General features: G+C 42.3%; 1 protein-coding gene across 1 annotated transcript; it reads right to left on the reverse strand.

Moving 5' to 3' along the window:
• Positions 1–5666: 5666 nt before the first annotated feature.
• slc25a14 (solute carrier family 25 member 14) lies at positions 5667–20531 on the reverse strand. The gene is made up of 9 exons (XM_046410798.1): positions 20337–20531; positions 19621–19722; positions 18688–18826; positions 16926–17020; positions 12059–12144; positions 11723–11818; positions 11083–11207; positions 10709–10922; positions 5667–10447 (listed from the first exon to the last, which is right to left on the reverse strand). Exons 2-9 carry the CDS (start codon positions 19682–19684, stop codon positions 10406–10408), a joined length of 861 nt encoding a protein of 286 aa, XP_046266754.1. The 5' UTR covers positions 19685–19722; positions 20337–20531; the 3' UTR covers positions 5667–10405.
• Positions 20532–23485: the final 2954 nt, after the last annotated feature.

The following is a 23485-nucleotide window of genomic DNA, read 5'->3' on the forward strand; positions in this document are numbered from 1 at the left end:
CGGTTGACGGACGCAGATCCCTCGGGAAAATAAAAGTAGCAACACCACAACATGAAGATAAACCGCTGTGATGACACAAGACCTTCTCCTGATGTACGGGGACCTGGCGATACTGACTGTCATACTGACTTATTTTTGTACAAATTTGTGAGGTGGCCCGCACAGATCGCAGGTTTGTACACTGGGATCTTCTGGACGATATCCAACTTTACGTTTACAAGCTCGTTTCTGTCCGGTTAGCGGGCTAGCTGTGTGGAGTCCTGTATCATACAAGCGACCAGCTGAATCCGCACCATTTAAAAATAAACAAGCTTATTTATGTAACAGTCGGAAATAAAGTGTTTCTACATGAGCTCCTAATTGCTCTCCAACATGAACTTCAGCAGGACTTTCAGACTCTCCTGAAAGTTAAGCCGTCCCGCTCTTCTCTCGGCTTATTAAACTGCTTGTTGAGGTTAAAGAAGGATCGTGATTGGATATTATTTGATTCGACTCGGGCTCCAGCTGCTGTTGTAGCAACATATTTGATCAGTTTCAGATCTGGTCTGGGCGCCACCTGTGCGCCCCCTGCGCGCACCGGAAAGACGTCGCACTCACCGGAAGTCGTTCGCGTGATGGGCCACGCCCACTGCTGCGGCGTCAAGTGCGAATTCCTTTGATCCGGATCATCAAAGGACACGGCTTTGAATCCTGTCTTCCTGTCCTTATAAACCGACCGTAGCGGCACACAATTGCTTAATCACGAGAAGTGAAGACAGAGCGGCAGACAACACGAAGATTCAAGATTCAAAATTCAAGAGTCTTTATTGTCATTATCCAAGCACAACGAAATTTTGTGCAGATTCTCGGAACTGAGAAGCATTTTACAAGTAGATGAACAGTCACTATGTCTCAATCAGGACTCAAGGTGATCGCTGAAGTGAAATTTCCCCCAATCCCACCATGCAAGATAATTATCAACCCATACGTACACCCTCTGGTTGAAGACCACTGGAGCAAAATCGTATCTGGCATTCATGACCAATATAGTGTCAATTTGCTGATTAGGATGTGTGAGGATATTGTTAATTCATGTTCCATAACTATTCTGCAATATCTTGAGCCCATCGTTGCTGACTGGAAAAGGAAAGCCCCTCGAATATTCAGTCATGTAGACCCTGACCAGTGTTTCTTTGGCATAATTAAGGAGGATGTCTTTGACAGTGTGAGACACGTCCTTCCACTTTGTTTCAGGTTTGCTTGTGAGAGCAGAGGTCTGCTTCATCAGTGCAATAGCTTAGACTTCTTCGCTGAGCTTATTGCCGAAGAGGTGACAGGAAGAGTCAACTTGTGCATAGCTGAAAAACTGAACATCAGCCCTTCGTCTGATGTCAGCATGAATTTTGACTGTAACTGCATCCTTTTCCCAGCTGCTTATACTATGATGAGTGTAATTTCTAGTTCACTTGTATGCATGTTTGAAGACACTTGTCAGTGTCCTTTGCAGAACAAAACCTTAAAGGAGGCAAACACCTGTCCAGCTACAGACTGCAAACAAGAAACACGAATGGAGCTAGCTATGACCTTGTCTAAGTGCACGTGCCCCTTTTGCACATCTATTGACTGTAGGTATCATATAATTATCCATTCACTTGCGTGCCACCAAACCTCAGACAGTACCAGTGCAAGGCGAGCCTTGGATTGTGGCCACACATCTGTAAGACCAATGCATAGGTGCGTAGAGCAGCATTTCTGTTCTATTGCGTATTCTACTTTGAACAAAGAGGTCTTAGACATTTTCACAGAGCTCACCACATTTTGCGCTCCAGATTCTAGTGAAAGTGAAAGTGAAAGTCTTGACAGTGAAGAGGACCTAAATGATTATGAGTGTGGCGATGTGATTTGGTCTCTGCCTAATGTCGCAGAAGCTGAAGATGATGAAGAAGCTGAAAATAATGAAGGAGCTGAAAATAATGAAGGAGCTGCAGATTCTGATTTTAGTGAACACAGTGAAAGTACTGAAGATACTGAAGATACTGAGGATACTGAGGATACTGAGGATACTGAGGATTCTGAACAAAGTGAGGATACTGAAGATAGTCATGGTGCTTATGTACTTAGCCATGACAGTTTACAAGAAGCAGTAGAAAGTCAGCAGAGTTCTGACCACACAAATACCAGAGACCAACCAGAAGACACGATCGACCAGATATCAATTGAAACTGCTGGCACTAAAGCGGGTTGTCCAAACGACGCAATTTCCCAGTCAGCCAGTGCGGCCTCACTGTGTGAAGCTCAGCCTGATGACTCCACAGCTGTGCCAGCGGTTTCTCCTGACAAATGTAGTTCTGAGTCAGCAACATCAGCAGATGATCGTGACACAACGCACACACTGATCATCCTGCTGCTCGTTCGCTTCCTGCTGCATACGACAAAGAAGGCCAGGACGTCGCTGCCCCAAGAGGATTTCAATAGGATCATCAAGAATTTGAGTAATGAGGCGATGGAAGAAATCGAGTTCACCGACATTGCCGTCAGCCCAGACGGTGGAACTCTGAAGAAGATCTCCAAGGCTTTGTTCAGAGATCTGCGCCAGCAGTTTGGCTCTGCAGAGGAGCTCCTGAAAGCAATGGCATCACAGGATCCAGCTGCTGATGATGTTGTTATCCAGGCCTTGAAGACTCACCTGACTGGGAATGCTGTAACGACAAAGAAGAACGCTGTTGTCGGGTTCTTTTCATCCGTGGGCAAAGCTCTTACGAAGCCCTTCAGAGCTTGCTTCGGTGGTAGATCGACCTCATAACAGATCCCGTCTTCTTCCGCGCCAAAATTCCATGCCATTTTGGCTCATTGTGTTTGCCTGTTCATTGGTGTGGACAGGCCAACACCTGGACAGCCAAATAGGACGACATCAAATAGGACGACATCTCATCACGATGAGAACACCTGGAGAGAGCACCTGTTCACGTGTTCTCATCGTGATGACATGAAAAGGACATGAGGTGCCTCAACAATTCACACTGCGACTTCACGGCAGCAAGGTGAAGGTTTGCTGCCTTCACACCTGTTGGTGAGGTGTGTATGTGTGTGTGCTCTCTCCATGTTGGTAAGGGTTTTCCCCGGGTGCTCCGGTTTCTTCCCACATTCCTAAAAAAAACGATTGATTGGACACTTTAAATTCCCCCATAATATGAAATGTCTTATGAACCTATGTGTTTGAAATAAATTATAAGCTTATACGATGCTGTCTGAGATTAGAATATATTCTGTAATATTTTGATTCGACTTGTCGTTTAAAATATATGATAAAAAAAATATATGTGATATGTGATATCAAATATATGTGAAAATGATATTGTGAGCATCATTTTATATAATGACTGCACAAACCAACTTCATCTGTTGGGAAAAAATTAATAAATTAAAAAATTAATAAATAATGTTATGTTAAGCTCCACTGTAAGAAATCTAGGAGTTATCTTTGACCAGGACATGTCCTTTAACTCGCACATTGCAAATATTTCAAAGACTGCATTCTTTCACCTCCGAAATATCGCAAAGATTAGGCACATCCTGAGTCAGAAAGATGCAGAAAAATTAGTCCATGCATTCATTACATCTAGACTGGATTACTGTAACTCCCTTCTATCAGGCTGCCCCAGTAAATCCATAAAAACTCTCCAGCTAATCCAGAACGCTGCAGCACGACTACTGACAAGAACCAGCATGAGAGACCATATTTCTCCTGTTCTGGCTTCTCTACATTGGCTACCTGTAAAATTCAGGATAGATTTTAAAATTCTCCTCCTCACTTATAAAGCCCTGAACGGTCAGGCACCATCCTATCTTAAAGAGTTAATAGTACCCTATTATCCCACCAGAACTTTGCGTTCCCAAAATGCAGGGCTACTTGTGGTTCCTAGAGTCCTCAAAAGTAGACTGGGAACCAGAGCCTTTAGTTATCAAGCTCCTCTGCTATGGAACCATCTTCCGGTTTCGGTCCGGGAGGCGGACACCCTCTCTATATTTAAGAGTAGACTAAAAACTTTCCTCTTTGATAAAGCTTATAGTTAGGGCTGGCCTAGGCCGGCCCCTAGTTATGCTGCTATAGGCTTAGACTGCCGGGGGCCCTCCCATGACGCACTGAGCTCTTTCTTCCTCTCCCTCTCCTTCTGCACACATTCATGTCCCATTAATGCATATTACTAACTCAACTTCTTCCCTGGAGTCCCTGTGCTTTCTTGTCCCGCAGATTCCTAGCGATCATGACTGGACCTCCTGCTGCGGTCCTGCTGTCGTCCTGCTCAAAACCTACTGCAATTACTACTGTTTAGTCATAATCTGATTTAAATCTGTTAAGACTCAGTACAGCTACTACCATTATTGTCACTACCATTGTTATCAAAATCACCATAATACCTTCTGTATACTTCATTGTCATTATCATTATCTACATTTCGATACTTCTGGTATTATTACTGCTGCTATGCATCTCTGCTTGTGTGCTCCTTCTCTCACGCCCCACCCCCTCTGCCTCTCTCCCTTGCTCTCTCTGTCGCTCTCCTGCTCTCTCTCTCTCTCTCTCTCTCTCTCTCTCTCTCTCTCTCAACCCAACCGGTCAAGGCAGATGGCCGCCCATCTTGAGCCGGGGTCTGCTCCGAGGTTTCTGCCTTCTAAAAGGCAGTTTTTCCTCGCCACTGTCGCCAAGTGCTTGCTCAAGGGGGAATGTTGGGCTCTCTCTATTTTACAATTTAATTAAAGAGTTTGGTCTAGACCTGCTCTAATTGGAAAGTGTCATGAGATAACTTTTGTTGTGAATTGGCGCTATATAAATAAACTGAATTGAATTGAATTGAATTAAGCCCTTTGAGACAAACTGCTTGTAAAAATGGGCTATACAAATAAAGTTGACTTGACTTGACTTGACTTGAAATAAATTAAATAATTCTACTGTAGGCTTTTCTCAGTTAATGTCGAAATATTTTCACCTCTCACCTTTCACCCATTCATTGCAATCTCGGGTGATTTCAACCATATTAACCTGGACAAAACACTCCCCACTTTCACTCAGTTTGTGAACTGTCCTACCAGAGAGGGAAGAACAATAGATCTGCTGTATGCTAACGCAAAGGACTGTTACAGCTCTTCCCCCCTCCCCCCACTAGGCAGGTCAGATCACAACCTGATCCACCTCTCCCCCTGCTATGTGCCTCTCGTAAAGCGTCTGCCCGCAACTTCAAGGACTGTGAGGAGATGGACAGACGAGGCGAATGAGACACTCCAGGGCTGTTTTGAGGTGACAGACTGGCAGGCACTCCGTGAGCCCCACGGCGAGGACATTGATGGGCTCACTGAGTGCATCACTGCCTACATAAACTTCTGTGTGGACACCATTGTCCCAACCACAACGGTAAAGTGTTATTACAAGAATTTCCCTCCAGGGATTAATAAAGGAATTCTGATTCTGATTCTGATTCTGATTAGGTCTATTAATTCTAGAGCTGCTCTGTATGCTGTATATTTTGATTTTCCAATGTTCCAAACAGCTCCACCCTGTGGTGACATGCAGACACTGCACCACAGTCAGACACGGACAAGCTGGTAAAAGCTTAAATATTATAATCTAGAAGTTTGATTTTACCAGCCCAACCGAACAAAGAAGAAGAAATAATCTGATACAGAAACAATCACAGCATATAATTTATTGGAGTGAGGACTGAATTTATATAAAGCCCAACCCATTCTGTCAAAGAGAGGAAAAAAAATCTTATAACTTCCACCATAGAAATTCATCAAGTGAACAAGCGTAAGGGTTAAGAGACAGCAATGACACACGAAAGTGCAAATGGTAAGTGGAAGTGAAGAGAAAATGTACAAAAATATTTATAGATTTTCTTCTCCTGTCAGACGGCCACAATTTCCACACTCAAAGTTTGCGACAAAACATCTTGACGAAAACATTATAAGCAGGGCGTTCGTTTCGCTGAGCAATCAAACCAATGAACTAAACATGCGGATAAAATGATTTTACCGCAGGATCTCAGGCTGTGATCAGGAGGTGATGACATCATGCTAACTGGCTGAAATCCAATGCTAAGTCAATGGCTGATATCTTCTCAGTTTGATCGGCGTGACAGCAGGACAAGGGAAAACAAACACAAGCAGACAAACAGTCTGCAGGGAAGGAATCACTGATGTGAATGTCTGAATGGAGGCATGGGGGGAGGAAAATGGGAGGAAACATGTCACAAGTTTTATATTACTTCTGAATTAAAACAGTAGGATAGATTGAAAAGTCTACTGATGTAAAAAGTTTAAATACCAAATGAAAAAATCTGATTGCATGGCACACTGGGGGGACATTTTGAAGAGGTTCTCCTGTGTTGTCAAACTATTCTCTGACTTCAACCAATCACAAGTTCTCTTTCAGGAAGCGCTACACAAAAGAACAAAAAAAGCTGTTAAAAGTTTCTGGTAAAATTAGGATGCACACAGGATGTTTTACAAAACGGATGCAGGTAATTAGAGTGAATTTCTATTAATAAAAAATGAATAAACAATAAAATGAGTAAATAAATTTAAAAAACAGCCAAAGGTGACGGTGATTACGCGTCATACTGATGGAACTGACGCAATCTGTGGATTTGCATCGGGGGAAACCTTTCTCACCCTCTCTGGTTGAAAGAGACGGAGAGATTTAAAATATTTGGTCAACAAATTCGAGACTCGGAGCACTTAGCAACAGTTCACGTAAAAACACAAAATCAAAGTAAAACATGCCAGCGTGAGCAATGCTTTTTGTTTTTTGAGCAGGAATGGACAACAGGGTCTTTTCAATCAAATCAATAGATCAAACCAGGTTGACATTAAAAGCCGCACTCTTTAAAAATAATTAGAAAAATAACCAGGAAACCTAAAACATAAAATTCCCCAACATTGTTCTAAAATAACTTTAACAACACTAACACAATCTCAGAGGTGAACTACAGGACGGCTCAAAGGCTGGTCATGTGACAGCAAACCCTGCTGCGATCCGACACTCATCAGCTCACGGCGACACAACATGGGGGGGGGGGGGGGGAATTAAAGGATCAGTTCACACAAATTACCTGAAAACAAACAAACAAAAAAAACCCCAAAAACCCCACCACAGATATGATATGAGGGAGTGAAGTGTCACAACAATATTTACATTCACGCAACATGCAAAAATGTGCACAAAGAAAGAAGTTGTTGGTGAGCATAAAAGAAACCTTTACAAGCAGCTGCGTGAACCATTTTGAGATCTGCTTTTTCTTCAGTGTGGATGAAACACAAAAGCAGACTCACTGGACCTGCGACCTCACCCTAAGCGCTGCACTCACATTAACTCAGCACTCACACACTGAACATCTGAGAGCCGATTCTTCACTCGGTGGAAACTCTTTACTACCAATTTGTGGTTTACTAAACAAGCTGATTAAACTTAAACTTCACACAGTTTACAGGAAGGTAAATGTTGTGCAGATGAATCTAGATAACTAGATATTTTTCTGTATTCCAGTACTATGCATGACTGTTAACAGAAGCTTTAAATGGCTCAGGAAAGCACGACCGCTGAGGTAGCCCCGAACACATTTCCCCACAGATGCATCGAAATGCTTTGAAACTGGTTTCCGAAAAATTCCCGTTACACTGAGGGTCTGTAGAAGGTAACTACAGTCCCTTTGACACGTACAGTCTATCTGTGAAATGTTCAGAAACGTTTCCTGCACGTATTAGAGTGTGAATGGCAGCAAGGAAATCTCTACCACTTCTACAACTTCCCTCTTAAAGGCTGCGTGAGATTTCAGGGAAAATGCTGGTACGACTGCATTGAGAATGAAAGCAGTAACTTCTGCCTGACACAAGACTCTGATGGTGGTGTATTTGAACCTTGTTTAGTGCCACAAAAACATAACATACTAGTAAGCAAACTAATATACTATTATTATACTATTTTATTAATATAAAATAACAGGAAGGCGCATGATAGACGACACTGAGATAACGGTGCCTAAATCTAACCAAACTGCAAAGGTTCCCAGGGTGTGTGATGTACTAAATGTGTCCTCCGTCTGTTGAGCTTTATGGTGGCTGTCACTGCTGTCAGCTGGACTGTCTTTCGCCCCATCTATCCTGCATTTCCATGGCATGTGTGAAAAGGCGGAAGACAGAAATGTTCCTCAATGTAGCTGCATGTGTGAACAGTGAAAATCACTCGCCGTGCCTGAAAGGTTAGGAGCTGTGTGTCCGAAGAAAAATACTAAACCCACACACTCAAACTCAATACAGTAATGAGACATGAGTACAGGCAGAGGAGGATATCATATGACATCATAAACAGGCCATCAACATAAAGTGTAAGGCTGTAACAGTGCGCCTCTGGCAAGACTGCATTAAAATACCTTAACATCAAACTCAGGCGCGCGCGCGCGCACACACACACACACACACACACACACACACACACACACAGTCCCTCAGTAAAATCAACTGAATCCATCACCTCGCAGTCAGATAAAATGTAAAACAGTCAGATGCTGCTGGGAAACCACAGCTCATGGAAAGGAAGAGTGACCTTCTGGTGGATACACATTTTACCTCCTATTGGTGGCTTTGGGTATGCAGATGTTGGATTCTGCAGTCAGGATCAGATTTCTCAGTGCCTGTGAGATTTCTGCTGCTGCATCTCAGGCTAAAAGGGCAACGTGTTTTTAACCAAGATGAGGAAACGTGTGAAGGCAAAAGCTCATTCACAAAATCCCGACAACGTAGAAGAAAGCAAATAAAGAGGTGAGACTGAAAACGAGGATGGACGAAATATGACTGAGACAGAATCAAGCTGGGTTATGGTCTCAGATATAACAAACCAACTACAGCACAGAACAGGACACAGCAGCACACGTGGAGCATAGCAAGTGCTGTGGAAGCTAATTATAAAATATTTCCATCAGTTAATGAATCCAGCAGGTTTGTGCCGTCACAACAGATGAAATACGACTTTCAGGACGCCTAACCTAAAACACACCCAGCTGTGATCAGGAGGACCAAAAGATAAGAAAATAAATACCTTAAAGCTTTTGAAACAAATAAAAAGTACTTTGAAAATATAATATTTGACTTTTAAAAAAAAAAGGCTTGGTGACGCAGATGGACAGAAGGGTGAGGGGGAAGCTGCACTCCTGTTTCGTACAAATCAAACGAGGGACAATTTGTATTTGCGAATAACTCATAATACGTGTAAGGATAACTGTTCAGATATCGTTCAGAGCTTAAAATACAATTTAAAAAAAAAAAAATCCATTTGGTTTGTTTTAGTTTTTCTTGTAAAGAATTTTACACAAACTCAGAGTATCAGCAAACATAACAACTTTCAGAAGTATCTGCAAATAAATTCAACCCCATTTGGTAATAACTAATTTTGGCACAAAGGCCCTCTTTCCCACTTCCTGTCCACATCGACTGCCACGAGTGACACGACAGCAAGAGCAGTGCAACAAGGCAGCATACGTACACCTGGACATGCGTTAGATAAAGTACATCCACCTCCGTGTGCGACCGAGTTTGTACAGCGACTCACACTATGTGCTGGATCAGGAACGGAAGTGTGGAGGCAAGCATCGCTCACAAGCCATCGGCTGGCAACACTGCAGCAGGCTGGAGGTGAACAAAGCGACAAAAATAAATGTCTCTTCAGCAAAGATAAAGATTAAAAAAACCTTCATTCGTAGTGACTGATCTGAATTGAATATTTCCTGAAAATAAAAAAAATAAATAAATGAGTGAAAAATTCTGACAGAAGTTAATGAAATGCGATCACTCCACATTCATCAGTTAAATCTGACATAGTTCCCGATCGCATTTCCCGCGGAGCCAATGCAATTAAAAATACAGGCTTCCTACATGTCATTACATTTTTAAACTTCACAATCTTTTCTCCTTTTTTAAAAATTCCTCAAACCGTCTGTAACGGCATTCTGCAAATCCTGGGCTTACAATTAAACTGATTCCCCTGTGTTTTCCCAGATCTGTGAAGCAATCCCGAGGAAACGAAGTTCACAAGACTCCAGCCACCTAATAGACAGGGGTAAACTCTGTCTTTCTCATCAGCTCAACAGAATGAGGCTCATCTTCCAAACTTTTGCTACAACCAAATATTTAGCTGCCTGGGGAGTCCGTAAAGCAGTACGATAACAGAAGCAGTGACAATAAATAAAAAGAACTCAACATAAGCTTTGGATGAGCGCGAGGAGATGACTGATACCGTAACGTATCACTGGTATGAGTGTGAAGGGAGTGTGAATAAACTGGTGTGAAATCTCCAGGTGCTGCTGTGCTCACACCCCACTTATACACTTATGTGACACGGTCTGACAGACCGGTCAAGTCCCGCTTCCTGCTGCTGTTAAAACGGGAGCTTCTTCAGCTGCTCGAAGGTGATGAAGAACTGAAATGTGTGCTAAGGAAAACTGTGACAGTGAACAGGCTGGTGCCGCTCAGTGGCCTGACAAATAAACTGCACTGGGGGCAAATTCTGGTTGGTTGGAATGTCAAAATGAAAAAGAAAGCGACGGATGAAAAGTGCATTTCTGACAGAGAAAAGACACTCAATGCAACGCGGACACGGAGGTTACGACACGGCTTTGACGCTTCAATAACTATTCTGAGGTCTGATTTCAGTCAGTAGGTCTTAGGTTTTAAAGGATACAATGATGTTCCAAGGCCCCAGTCGCAGCCAGTTTGGCCAGAATCCCTTATAGAGAGCGAAGAAGCCCTCGTTCCTCCATGTCTGCATCACTCCGTCCAGTGTTCCTTTGTACATGGGTGCTCCCGACAAAACTCGCTGGTTCATCATCCGCGTCCGGACCACATCTACAGGGTTGGAGGCCAGCGCACCCGCCAAGCCGCACGTGAAACTTGAGCTGAACAGCGGACGTCCGGACATGGAACAAGGTTAGAAGAAGTTCTGATAAGCCGCTAGCTTTCGGAGCAGTTTTCATCAGTGCTTAAACAAACCAACTGCATGATCGAGAAGGGTGACCACTCTTGACCTGAAAAGAGCTGACGAATATATAAACTTACATGAAATGTGCCAAAATGGTGTCTCCCATAAGGCCAGAGCGAAGCAGGTGTTTCTTTGTGATGTCGTAGACAGGAAGCTCCACCCCGACGACGATGGCTGCTCGCTGTGCTGTGGGGATGACACCCTGAGGAGGAGAAGGAGAAGGAGGAGGAGGAGGAGGATGAGGAGGAAGATTGTAACTCTGCTCGGCTACGTCAACGTGTTTCAATCTCGAGCGCATGTACCTAAAATGTACCCAAAATATTGATGTATTTGAAATAACTGCTTTGTTTTTTTTTTTTTTTTTTAAGGTATCTTGGGGTCAAGGAAAACAAGTTGTGAACAGAATATTAATGCAACACCTTTTTTTAAAGTCGAGCTGAAACATAAAGTGTCTTTTTAAGCCGTTAAATCAACAGTCATCTGCGTGGTTGACCTCATTGAAAAACACAATTTTATAACTCTAATTACAAAAAAAAACCCATTAAAAACAAGGTCTATGGATTATCTTGAGTAACCGGGTCATGACTTATGGAGAGCGACATTGCTGGTTTTCTTTTGGTGCTCTCAGTGCCACAGGTGAAGTGCCATCGAGGTCCCTCATAATGAAGAGGAGGCAGACGTCTCTATAGCTGACACACATCCTCATCCTGCACTCACCCTCCACAGCCCTCTGGTGCCCTCCGTCTGGTAGATGTTGATGAAGTTGGACATCATGCTGCCTTGGAGGAGACTGCCCTGCGCCTGCATTCTAATCTGAAACACACACAGTTAACAGACCGCCTGCTGTGAATCCCACCATTTTACGAGGTGAATCATTGTTCTTGACACAAAGGACTCAATGAGAATTTTAGAGAATCTAAAATCGAAAAATTTAAGCACAAAGTTGAAGTTGTTTTCATGTAATTGTTGTCAACACATGAGCAGGGGATGACAGGGCTGAACACAGACGACTATTTATCAAAGATGATAAATGTCCTCAGCATTGAGAATCACCTTGAGGACGTCGGTGGGGTTGGCCAGAGATGAGGACAGGACTCCAGACACGACGCCACAGAAGACGTTGATGACCATCGTCTCGTCTGCCGTTAAAGAGACAAGAAACAATATCAGCTGAAGCACAAAAACACAATTTTGTTAAGATCAGCCTATAATGTACTATGTGCAGATGTCTACAGGGATGATATGTTACTTCCACAAAGTAAAATTATCATGCATGTTGTCCACTTTATTAAACTGTGTGTCATTTTCAGCACACAAGTAGATCGTGTTTGGGCTAAAACATGTGAACAGTTGAACTGTGTTTTTGGCCAAAGGTGATGAATCTGCATCAAAATTAACACCAAAGTACAAAGACTCAACAGACTCTTCCTGCTTGCAGGGTAAGAATCAGCCCTTTGATTTTAAACACCTGCCTCTAACAAGTGCTTAGTCATGGTGGGTATGCACTTTTCTTTTTTCAAAATCTCAATATCCTCCAGCCCAAACGAGACAAACAACGTGTTGAAAATGACACCGCAAGAGTGCACTTAGAGTGACAGAACCTGTTTTTTATATCCCGTTTGATTCTTGCAAAGCTACAAATTTAGCATCGATATGAACTCTGAACATAATTTTCGACAAGAAAGTCAGAAAGGACAAAAAGTATCTTACAGACAGGCAATTATTATCAAGGATTATTTTCTACTACTCTGGGCTCCCTGCAAAGAAATCATTGTGTCTAATTTATGTTATCTGCATACAAGCGTTTATGTTCTCTCTGACCTACTTGGAACACCACATGGGTGGAGTTAGGTGTGAATCAACGCCCGCTGGCTTTGATGGACCTTCAAACGGTTAGTTTCTCACTTTTATGACGTGTGAACGTCCACCCATCTGGCACTCCGAGCAGATCGAAACAAACGTTGAGAATAATTTCGTTTTTTTGCTTGAGAGAAACTCTGAGCTCTGTACATTGGCTTGAATAAACAGGAACCACTGTTAGCAATTAACTTCAGCAGAGTTTGTCAGGGTTAGCATGTGGTGGATCTCATTATTAGTAACCCAGTATGGTGTCTACACTGGAGTAAGAAGACAAAGAAGGAGGAGGAGGTGACAGAATAATAGTGGACTGAGTTCAGAACAATAGTTACAGTGATCCTTGATCAATCTGACCAACAGTTAGTGTGGCGGTCCTCGCGCCGCTCATTTTTTGGACAGGGGAATGGGGCGTTCGATCCCACCACAACCACTGGGCAAACCCAAGCCTGCATCAAAACAAGCATTCAAAACACAGTGGCACCATCGTGGCAGAAGGCATGCAGAGTAGAGAGGCAAACAATCAACAGAAACAAACAAAAACAAACAAAAAAAAAAAAAACAAAGAGAGAGAGAGATCAGAAACAAAATCTCTTCACCCACAGATTAGCTTCCATCATTTTTCCAACTCACTTCAGATGAAACCACGCCCACCTCCAAATGACGCATCACTTCAGCTGCTGTCAGGCCAACACTAACTAGCTTATTCTTGTCCCTTCTCTCTTCTAACAAACAAACAAAAAAAATCATCAATTTCAGAGCCTCATGTGGCTATTTTCCAAGCCACCGTACCCGTCGAGACTTCACGTCACGTGGATGTGCGTGTGGTTTCATCTAAAGTGGTTATCCTTCCTTGCTCCCTTCCCTTTAACCTTTCCTTTTCTATCTGTCAACTTACATTAAGAATCATCAGCATAAGAACACTGAATGCACAAGGCACTTGCCCTGGTTTATTGGTGCAGATATTTTAGTTTAACCAGTTTACAAACAGAAATGTAATAATGTCAGTTTGTGGCTTTAGGGCCACGTTAGGTTCTGGATCTCCTTCTGGACCGAATACCATCCTGGTACAGTGACTTTATATGCGGCTTTCTTGCAGAAACATTGTGGCTTCAAAGCAGCGAAGTGGAGAATATACTGATATACCTGAGTATCACACTATTTTCTTTTGTGATATTGTTCATTTTTAAGTAATAATTTGTATGCAAAGGCTAATGAAACAACATTTCGCTATTATCACAATATCATGAATTGCCTAAACACTCGATTCGTATTAAGGCTGTAACTAATGATTATTCATGATTATTTTCATGCCTAATCCATTAATCACTTTGTTTTGGAATTTTCAAATTGTCACAACGTCATTGTGAAAAATTCTCATTGCAGTTTCTCACAGCTCAAAGTGCCGTCGTCAAAATGTTTCTTCGGTCCAACCAACAGACTCTTCATTTACTTTCATAAATGACGAAAGAAAAGCAATGAATCCCAACATTTAAGAAGCTGGAACAGGCAAATGAAACAATTAATCGATTATCAAAATGGTTGTAAATTTCTCTTGATCTTCTAACAATTAATTGTTGTCACTCAGTTTGTGTCTTCTCATCTCCAGCGTATTTTCCAAAAGGCACTTTAATTAAAGTACAAAAAACATCACCATTTCATTTCCTTCAGTCCCTCCCTCCTGTTCTCCTATGTTGATCTACTCTATTATTGATATTATCTATCTGCTATTCAATAATTGCTCATCAAATATTGAGAGGAGCAGCAGGAAAGAAGAGAAGAAAGCAAAGTGGAGGAAAGTGAAAAAAAAGAAATAAGACAGGGAAGCAAGGGGGGGGGGGCTGGGAATACAAAGGTAGTTTCAGATAAAGAACCAGTCAATGAGAAAAGACGAATGACAAATAGAAAACGCAGATGGAGAGGGAATTGAGGAAGACACGGCGCCCGTGGTCATAAACTTCCTGTGAGTCTCAGAAACATGCTGGCGCCGGCAAATCACTGACAAATGTAGCGCGAACCCATTTGTCTGATAGCTGAAGTGGCTCTCTGTGCTTCTCTACAGGGAGGGCGAACATCAGAGCTCCAAACAACAAACACTGATCCACTTTCACGTTTTTAGGATGTTTTTCCTCTCCATGGCTGAGCCTGCATATTTCTAACCACTTTAATATTTAAACACGTTGTCACCGTGTTGTGCCCATGGGGGCATCTTCAGACAAGGATGAAATCCTTACATTTGAGAAGCTGAAGGAAGAGAATGTCTTAGTGTTTCAGGCCTGAAAAATGATTTTCAATAATTGCAGATTCATCCTCTGCCGATCGACTAATTCCTTCAGCTCCACTCTGAGCAGATCATTTGGGGTTTCCTTCCATCTGTCTTTTCCAAAGACTACTTTTGCACACATTTCAGTTTTGTTACAAGCCTTTAAGTCTTGACTGATCTGAGGCGTCTCTCTGAATAGAAAACACACTGGCTGTTTGCGCTGAAAAAGTATCTACTGCAAAGTCAGTGAAATATATGACATTTTGGACTTGTTTAGGGGCATGAGCTCTGTGTCTGACATTAGTGCAAAAGCACATCGAAGCACTTACAGCTGCAGTGTGAATGTAGCCTGACTCACCCTCTCATTCTGCACACCCCCATCCTGCTGTCTCCCCGTCTCTTCCTTCCTTCCTGGAAACCCTTTGCTCTTATGTCATTTATTTAGCTTGCAAATCAGTGCCTGCTGGGTACCACTCAGGTCATCACGACACATTTAGCCTTTCATTTTCAGTGGTCATGTAAACAACACAATGCTGGTGTTGAGTAAAGAAACCTGGTTGTTGGTAAAGACTCAAGTTACTGCACCAATGGCACCTGGGTAAATTCACCTTGTGATGATTCACAGGGACAAATCCTCTTTTCTAAATCTCTAACTTGACCTAAACTGTGGTAAAGTCCGACCACCTCTTACTTGAAGCCACATATAGTAAATGAGGAAAACATCATTAAGTCCTTTTCAGCCATGCCTACATGTAAACAGAAGCAACCTGCCACCAGAACACCCAACACACACACACACGAAGCGTCCCAGCATGAACAAAGAGGACAGAAGATACTTGAGGCACAAAAATGTTTTGAGTCCAAACAGAAGGAAAATGAATTGAAGAAGCAGCAGAATGAAGAACATGAGCAACAATAAAAGTTTGAACTAAACCTTCGCTGGAAGAAACATTAAGGTTGACTTGAAAGGTTGAAGTCTTGTTCATTTATTATATCGTATTATATCTATTCTGAAATTCAGTTGAGTTTGTTGTTTCAACAAAATAAACAAACCTCCTTAAAATTCTTAGGACGAGTGCGTGAGCCTTCAGCTGTTGCAGGTGTGGAAGGCTGAGCTCGCGCTCGCCAAAGGCAGGAATGCTTTAGTGCACGTGGAGCAGAAATGATTCCTTTTTATGTGAGCAGGTTTTTAGACTAATTAAAAGACACTTGGTGCAGCTGATGCAACTTTTCCTTCCTTATGAATTCCCGGATGAATGCATGTGTTTACCAGTTAAAAAATGTACATTTAAGAAAATGACTGTGGTGCTGCTACTGCCAAACTGTTTACTGTTGCTGCTAAGGAAATCTGCTCTTAGCAGTTCAAGGTTGGCTGTCAAGAGTTTTACTCGAGGGCAATTTTTAGCTGGGTTGAGGCTGTCAGTAATGCTTATAGTACCTATAGTTTGCAGGAGATTACATCAGGCTGAAACCAGTCAGACCAGCCATGCAAACTTGAATCTAAATTTACTATACACAGCTGTCGACTATCAGTATCGTACAAACCATCTGCCACGGTTTTCAATCTTGTTATAGTGTGTACAGTGACAATGAAGACACTCTATTCTATTCATTGTTTGGCCAGCTGCTGTTGTTCCAGACTTATATCTTACAAATGAAATTAATTTCAAGCTTTAAGGTGACTCGTGTGACAATAACTCAGTGAAGCCTGCGAATCAAAAGGCTTGTTTCCTTGCCTGTACGCAGGCTGTAAGCAGAAAGGTAAGAGACAAAATGTCAGAGGCAGAAACAGTCGACACTCACCTTCTGGACGACTGACAAACAGCCTCTTCAGAGAGTTGTAGGTTCCTATTTTGATTGTGCCGTAAGAAGCTTGTCTCAACAAGGCAGGAGAAATCCTGAAAGGAGAGGTCAAATGTATTTATTAACCTTTTCCCTGGTGGGAAAATGAAGGCAGGTGCAGAAGATGAGGCGGTGCGAAGTCAAAGAGAAGATCCTTCTCTTAAAATGGAACATATTTCGCTCCCACTGGGCTTCTTTCAAATCTGTAGCTGGATTCAGTAAAATCACAGTTCAGCCACCCACAAAGTGTAACAGCTCCGTGGGCAAAGCTTATTACTGCATATTGTATTGAGCACATGCTGTTTCTATCAGCGTGGAGCGTATCTCCAGCATGTAGCAAGAAGAAGTAACTGAATTTACTGAGTTTAAATTAAAGTGTTCTCGCCCCAGGAGCAGCAAGCTATCTGCGACTTTATTCACACATCCTGGAACCGAGTACTGAAACTCTATGATAAGTCTTATGTATTTTTAAAGAATTCCTCCTGAAACTAATGACTGAATCCAAGTTTAAAGCATTTAGCCCTGAAAATAAAACGGTTCTTTACTGAAATTACCAACACTATGCACTTTTTGCTTGCCTTTGTTCCCTCAGCCTCTCACACGGACATTTGATCAGTACTTTGTTACATGTGAGTATAAGCACGAACCTCAATGTACAGTTTACATAAATACAAATGAGTCTCAAGAAGACATTGATAGCGATACTCCCTCCATTGGAGTCTACGGTGTCCCTCCTGCTGGACTGTTGCTAGCTCGATGCTGGACAGCATATAAAGAACGACAAATATAGAAAAAGTTCTTTAAAGCGTGGAGATCAAACACAATTTTAATCATAATTACAATCTGAAACGGTGTCACTAACCATCTGGAGGTCTACCGTGTTTAATCATTAAACTGGTAACCATTTCACCCATAGTGCTGACTGAATGAATTAACTCCATTACGCAGTTAATGCTATTTTCTGGCCTCTGTTTACTTAATTCCCATCACACACGAACACCAAACTCGCTCAGATTAATGGACTAAAACCTCGACTTCAATTTCAATGTGACGATTCCATTCAGTTTTCGATTTAAACTTTTTTTGTCCCCAACACTTACAGCTATGCCTTGGTTAGACTATTGAACTCAATTTGTAAAAACACTGTTGATTTCATTGCTTGACTACTGTCATTTCCATTTACAAATTCTTCTTTAAAAAGACATTGCTATGCAGCATCATGTGCGATATGACCACCAAATTCATTTGAAATGTATAAACAATATCACATTGGGAACAAACTCTCTGTACAGTAATCAGTTACAGCAAATACAGCAGTAATCAATCTCCACTGTTAAATAGACAGAAGCCTCCAAATGAATGCCAACTGATCACAAAAAGTATCTAAGTATCTTTATATTATTATTGCATCATACTTTAATATTTTTTTAGATTAGGGAATGGTTTCCTGTGAGGACTGTGAATGATTAAGGAGCTTGATTAACCAATAGCTTTCAAATGAAGCATCATCTGTGGCAACTGAGTCAAAACCACCTCCCTAAGAGATTAAACGCTATTGTGTTTTACTCAGGATTTTAGTGAATGCAGCCAGCGACCACCACACACTACCTCTATCTACTGTGCTCCAAACTTGCATGCACTTGAAAAATCATCTGCAGTGGCCAAAGTGTGAGTATCATTCGGTGTGTAGTTTGTGCAAAGCTGAAAAAAGCAGGTTGCATACCCAGAGTACAGCGCCCGGATACCTTCCTCCTTGCCGATCCTGAAGAGGGCGTGGAACATCCCTCTGTAACGCACCTCGGTGTACTGGGACTGACCCTGGACCTGGAGCCGGGTTTTAGTCAGGTCGATGGGAAATGTACCTGAGGATTAAAAGTATTACAATACTGGAAATAATAGATATGATTTACCAAAAAAAGAAAATTCAAGTAATGGTATGAAAACCATTACTTGAATTTTCTTTTTTTGGTCATGTCATGAATTATATTTGTGCCACAGAACATGATACAATTTAATTATTTTTTAAAAACGGTTTCCCAAGTTGCAACTCCTATTCAGTTACCAGAAACGGCCTATTATCTTTCTGTTTTTGTACAACACATCAAAAATTTCACAACATAACAAAAAGTAGCATTAATATATACAAACGTGATCGGAAAAACCTCAGAGCACAACCTGGGAAATGGGTTAAAGAAGGGAATATCTTTTTTTTTATCATGCAGGAGACAATCTATGCAAACATATACTTTAGAAATACTGATGCCAGGCACTGTGACTCGGAAGTTATGATAATACCCGAGAGGTACAATGTGTTAATTCCCGTTAAGACCCCAGCAGACTATTGTGTTTGGATCAAAGGAGAAACACTGTGAATGTGTCTACCTTCATGAATTGTGTAAATCTGCAGTTGCAGGATGCCATATATACTTTCCACCAAAGAGCTCTGATATGTATTCATGTGGGATGCATCGTTCCCCGTGTAGAGCCAGAGCTACCACCATTTAGCAGGTGCAGCAGAATTTTCCCATGACTGCAAATTCATGGAACCGAAATGTCTATTTGCATAGACGATAAAAACGGCACAGTATTACAGCGTGTGAGCCCAACAATACCTGACGGTTACGGTCTGCGTGTTGTGGTGCATCACGTAGCCTACCGAATTCTGCGACAATCGAGGCCATCCCTCCGTAGATGAACGGCTTCCAGTTCAAGTTGGCCATCTCCGCGGCGGCCGCTGCTTCAACCTGCGGGAGCCCCGCTAGAAACAAAAGCAGCCCCCCCAGGCAGAGGTCAACGCAGTGCTGCAACCTCAGACAATACAACATGTCGACAAACATTGAGCTCTGACGATGCTACAGTCCAAGGAGGCTTCTCAGCATCAGCATCCCAGCGTACTGCGCCGGAAAGAGACGCCCGCTGTGTCGAACACCGCGGAGAGAGCCATCATATTTGTTGTGGCGCTGCTATTGGCTGTGAGTTCAATCAATCAAAACACTAAGTGATTCCATTGGCTGGTGTGCCGGTGTGGGCAAACCATGAATGACAGTTAAGTGACAGCAACAGTGTCACGAGAATTAAATGAAGTTTATTATCGTTAAGTCATATGATAAATAAAGACGGTGCCTTCTCAACGAATTATAAATCAGCCTTCTAGCTATAACGCACAGTTTAAACAGCTGAAATTCGTGCATTTTGAACGTTTATTCCAGAGATGGTCGTCCCAACTGTTTCATACGGTTAGCTCTGAGCAGAAGGCTACTGCTACACTAGCGGCTACTCGGCAACCGCTTGCAGAAACCACAAGCCAGCTTGTTGGCGAGGTTTAACAGTTAGGAAATAGTTACCGTTACATTCAGACGAAATATCACGTACCTGTTGTGTCGATAAAAATTCGGAACCTGCTACTTAACTTGGTTTTCCATGACTTAATTAACGCCTGTACGCGGCTTGACTTTACCAGAGTGCAAGCAGCAAAAAAACTTCTCGCCTGCTGTTAGCTACCCATTTCAGCTAATGTCAAACACAGCAGAAGCGAGCCTGTTTCTGCTTCTTCTTCGCCGCTGCCTTTAAGGTTTAACGGCAGATAATGTCCTTAGTGTCGCATTACTGCCACCTGCTGGAGTTACTTAACTCCTACATGTTTTCTCATCGGTCCAACATCCTTTGCCTTACTGAGGTGTAGACCGAATCCTTTTGATTAAATTAATTAAAACAATTATTAAAACTTAATGTATTTCTTAGCCACTGGAAAGCACTTTGTGTTTGAATTGTGCCATATAAAGAAGCTTGCCTCTTAAAATCAATTTTTCATGGAGCATATTTAAAACATTTACACTTTTTGCAACAAATGTGAAAACAGACTTACAGCGTCATATGTCACGCATACAGGTTTTCACGCATAAGCTCAAGCATGCAACTTCAGGAAAAAAAAAGAACATATTTTTGACCAGAGGGAGGCTACATACTATAATACATTTTTTAACAGCTTGTTTGGCTAGTTTGTCCAGTCTGTCACTACCCAAATGCCTGTATGTGACCTTAGTGCTTTCTTTTGTTACTTTTGGCTGGGGGTTTTGATGCCACAATTTCAAATAGCAAACAGTGTCATCAATTCTACAATTTTGCATAGATAGATAGATAGATATAAAAAAAATAAAAATGACACACAGGCTTCTTAAGAAATTTGAATTTGTTTAATTGGTGTGAATATCATCTAGATTATGTTTAAATAATGATAAACACTGTCTTTGTGTGTTGGCCCTGCGATTGACTGGCGACCAGTCCAGGGTGAACCCTGCCTTTCGCCCGTAGTCAGCTGGGATAGGCTCCGGCTCCCCCGCGACCCTGACGGATAAGCGGTATAGAAAATGGATGGATGGAATGATAAACACTTGCTGTTCGTCCTCACAACAGGTTTAGGGACTGATGGCAGTGAGAAATAGGACCTAAAGTTAAAGTCATCAATCACATCACCTCAGTAGACAACTGTCACAGCCCAGCATTTATTCACCACTGTTCGATAGTCACAGAAATTCTTTATAAACTTATTCACGTAAGCATGTTTTTATCTGGCATTTTGCCTTTTTCATTAGATAGAACAGTCGAAAGTAAACAGGAACATCAAAGAGCCCAGGGTTTGGTCTCAACCCAGGCCACACACACTCCACCAGGTGAGCTACCAGGTGCCCCATCGTCTTCTTTTTATTTTTTACCATGACATCCAGGGTGGAGCAGCTAAAGCTGGAGGGAGTGTTACACATTCACTCAGTTTGAACAAAAAGTGAAAAAATTAAGATGTCACCAAACCCATGCACACTGACAGTCAGAGCCACGCTCAAAGGAACATCACCTTTTAAAGCGGCAGATAATATTAAGGTCAATTCAGGCAGCTTGTTGCTCAGTATTCTATCTGAAATGTCATCTGTGATCGGCTCTACCACAATCATCACTGCAGCAAGTCAACAAATCCTTTATTTCTTACAACATTGTTGTGTGAAATAATCCTCTGACTTAGTAGTATTAAATGCTTTTAACATTTCTTTACTCATTCATCTCACTTTTGTTCATTTTCACGGACACAAACCCTAATTCAGACAAGCAGCTACTTCACCAGGAGACATCCATCCTGATTTGACCAAATATGCTGACTCTTCCTTCACTATCCATCTTTTCTGACACCAACCAATGGACGTGAGACTGTCCTGAGGTCCCTTTTGTATCTATTTCCAGATTTTTGCCTGAAAATGAATTAATGCATGATGAGTTTGGACAGGAGTTTAACAGGTTTCGGGCCTGTGAAGACTTCTAATATGTTTGTTTCAGGCTCACACCCACTCCACACATACTACTGTCAGCTAGAATGATGACTTTCTGCCCCGCCTTGCTGTTAATGAAGGCACCTTCACACGTAACATCAACAGTACCACGGCGTCCAGATATTTCAGCCAGCAACCTCCAGGCTACGAGCCTGACAGCTGAAGCTTCATCCCTCTCAGAGCAGCCAAGCCGGAACTGAAGCCTTAAAAGCATTTAAATGACTGTCCTTATCTTCACTTCACTCGCACCTCATACAGCAGATACCCACAATGTCAATCAGCAAAAAAACATAAACCTTTTCAGATACTCCTCGCCTGCCCATTTTGAGTACAGTCCGAGACTTCCTGTGGCAAAAACACAGCAGGACAGCTGGAGCCCAAGTCAGAGAGAAGATAGCTGGTGGGAACATCACAGTCTGAGAGTTCGTTCCCCTTCCTCTGCTTCTACTTCTTCTTCTTCTTCTTCTTTTAATTGGACACAGGCAGCGCTGTGGATCAGAGAGTGGTGCGCAGCAGTCGAATGACACGCTGGTAAAGCTGCTGGACGACTGACACCAGATTCCTAAGAGAAGGTCAAGCAGTTAGTGAGGAACGAGCAGAGACGTGTTGATTCAGCTCGAGTCAGGCTGTCTGGCAAGCTTCTCATCAAAATGAAAGTTTTGTCCTTTTTAAAATCTAAGTTCATATGCACAATAACCTGGACAAAACTAGTCAAAATATGAAAACTGTAGCATCTAAATAAGGTTGTTTGGAAATGATTTTGGATTGGCAGCATACTAACAAACTTTCCACAGAGTTGTGGTTGTCTGATGGTTGTCTGTAGCGTCAGTCGCTGTGATAAAAAAAGTCCTCAAACATTTGTCCGTTTTTACACACTGACACACACACACACACACACACACACACACACACACTCACCGAGCTCCGACGGAGAAGCAGTTGTTGCGGTTCGGGTGGAGGCAGAAGAGCGAGGCCACGCAGTAAACACAGCACAACAACATGGACACCAGCCGTCTTTTTAAAGACATCTTCAGCCTGATGGAAACACAAACGCAGTTACTTTCTTCATATAAAAGTCACGTACATCACAAAGCACAGGACGCAGGACTTCAATAAATGCCTGAGACTACTGATGTTTCCCACCACAGCTAACGCAGGCTCCTTGCCAGCACAAAACTGAAGCAGGAGGTTAAAGACTGAAATCTG

This window comes from Scatophagus argus, chromosome 14 (genome assembly GCF_020382885.2).
Source record: "Scatophagus argus isolate fScaArg1 chromosome 14, fScaArg1.pri, whole genome shotgun sequence".
Classification (NCBI taxonomy): Eukaryota; Metazoa; Chordata; class Actinopteri; family Scatophagidae; genus Scatophagus; species Scatophagus argus.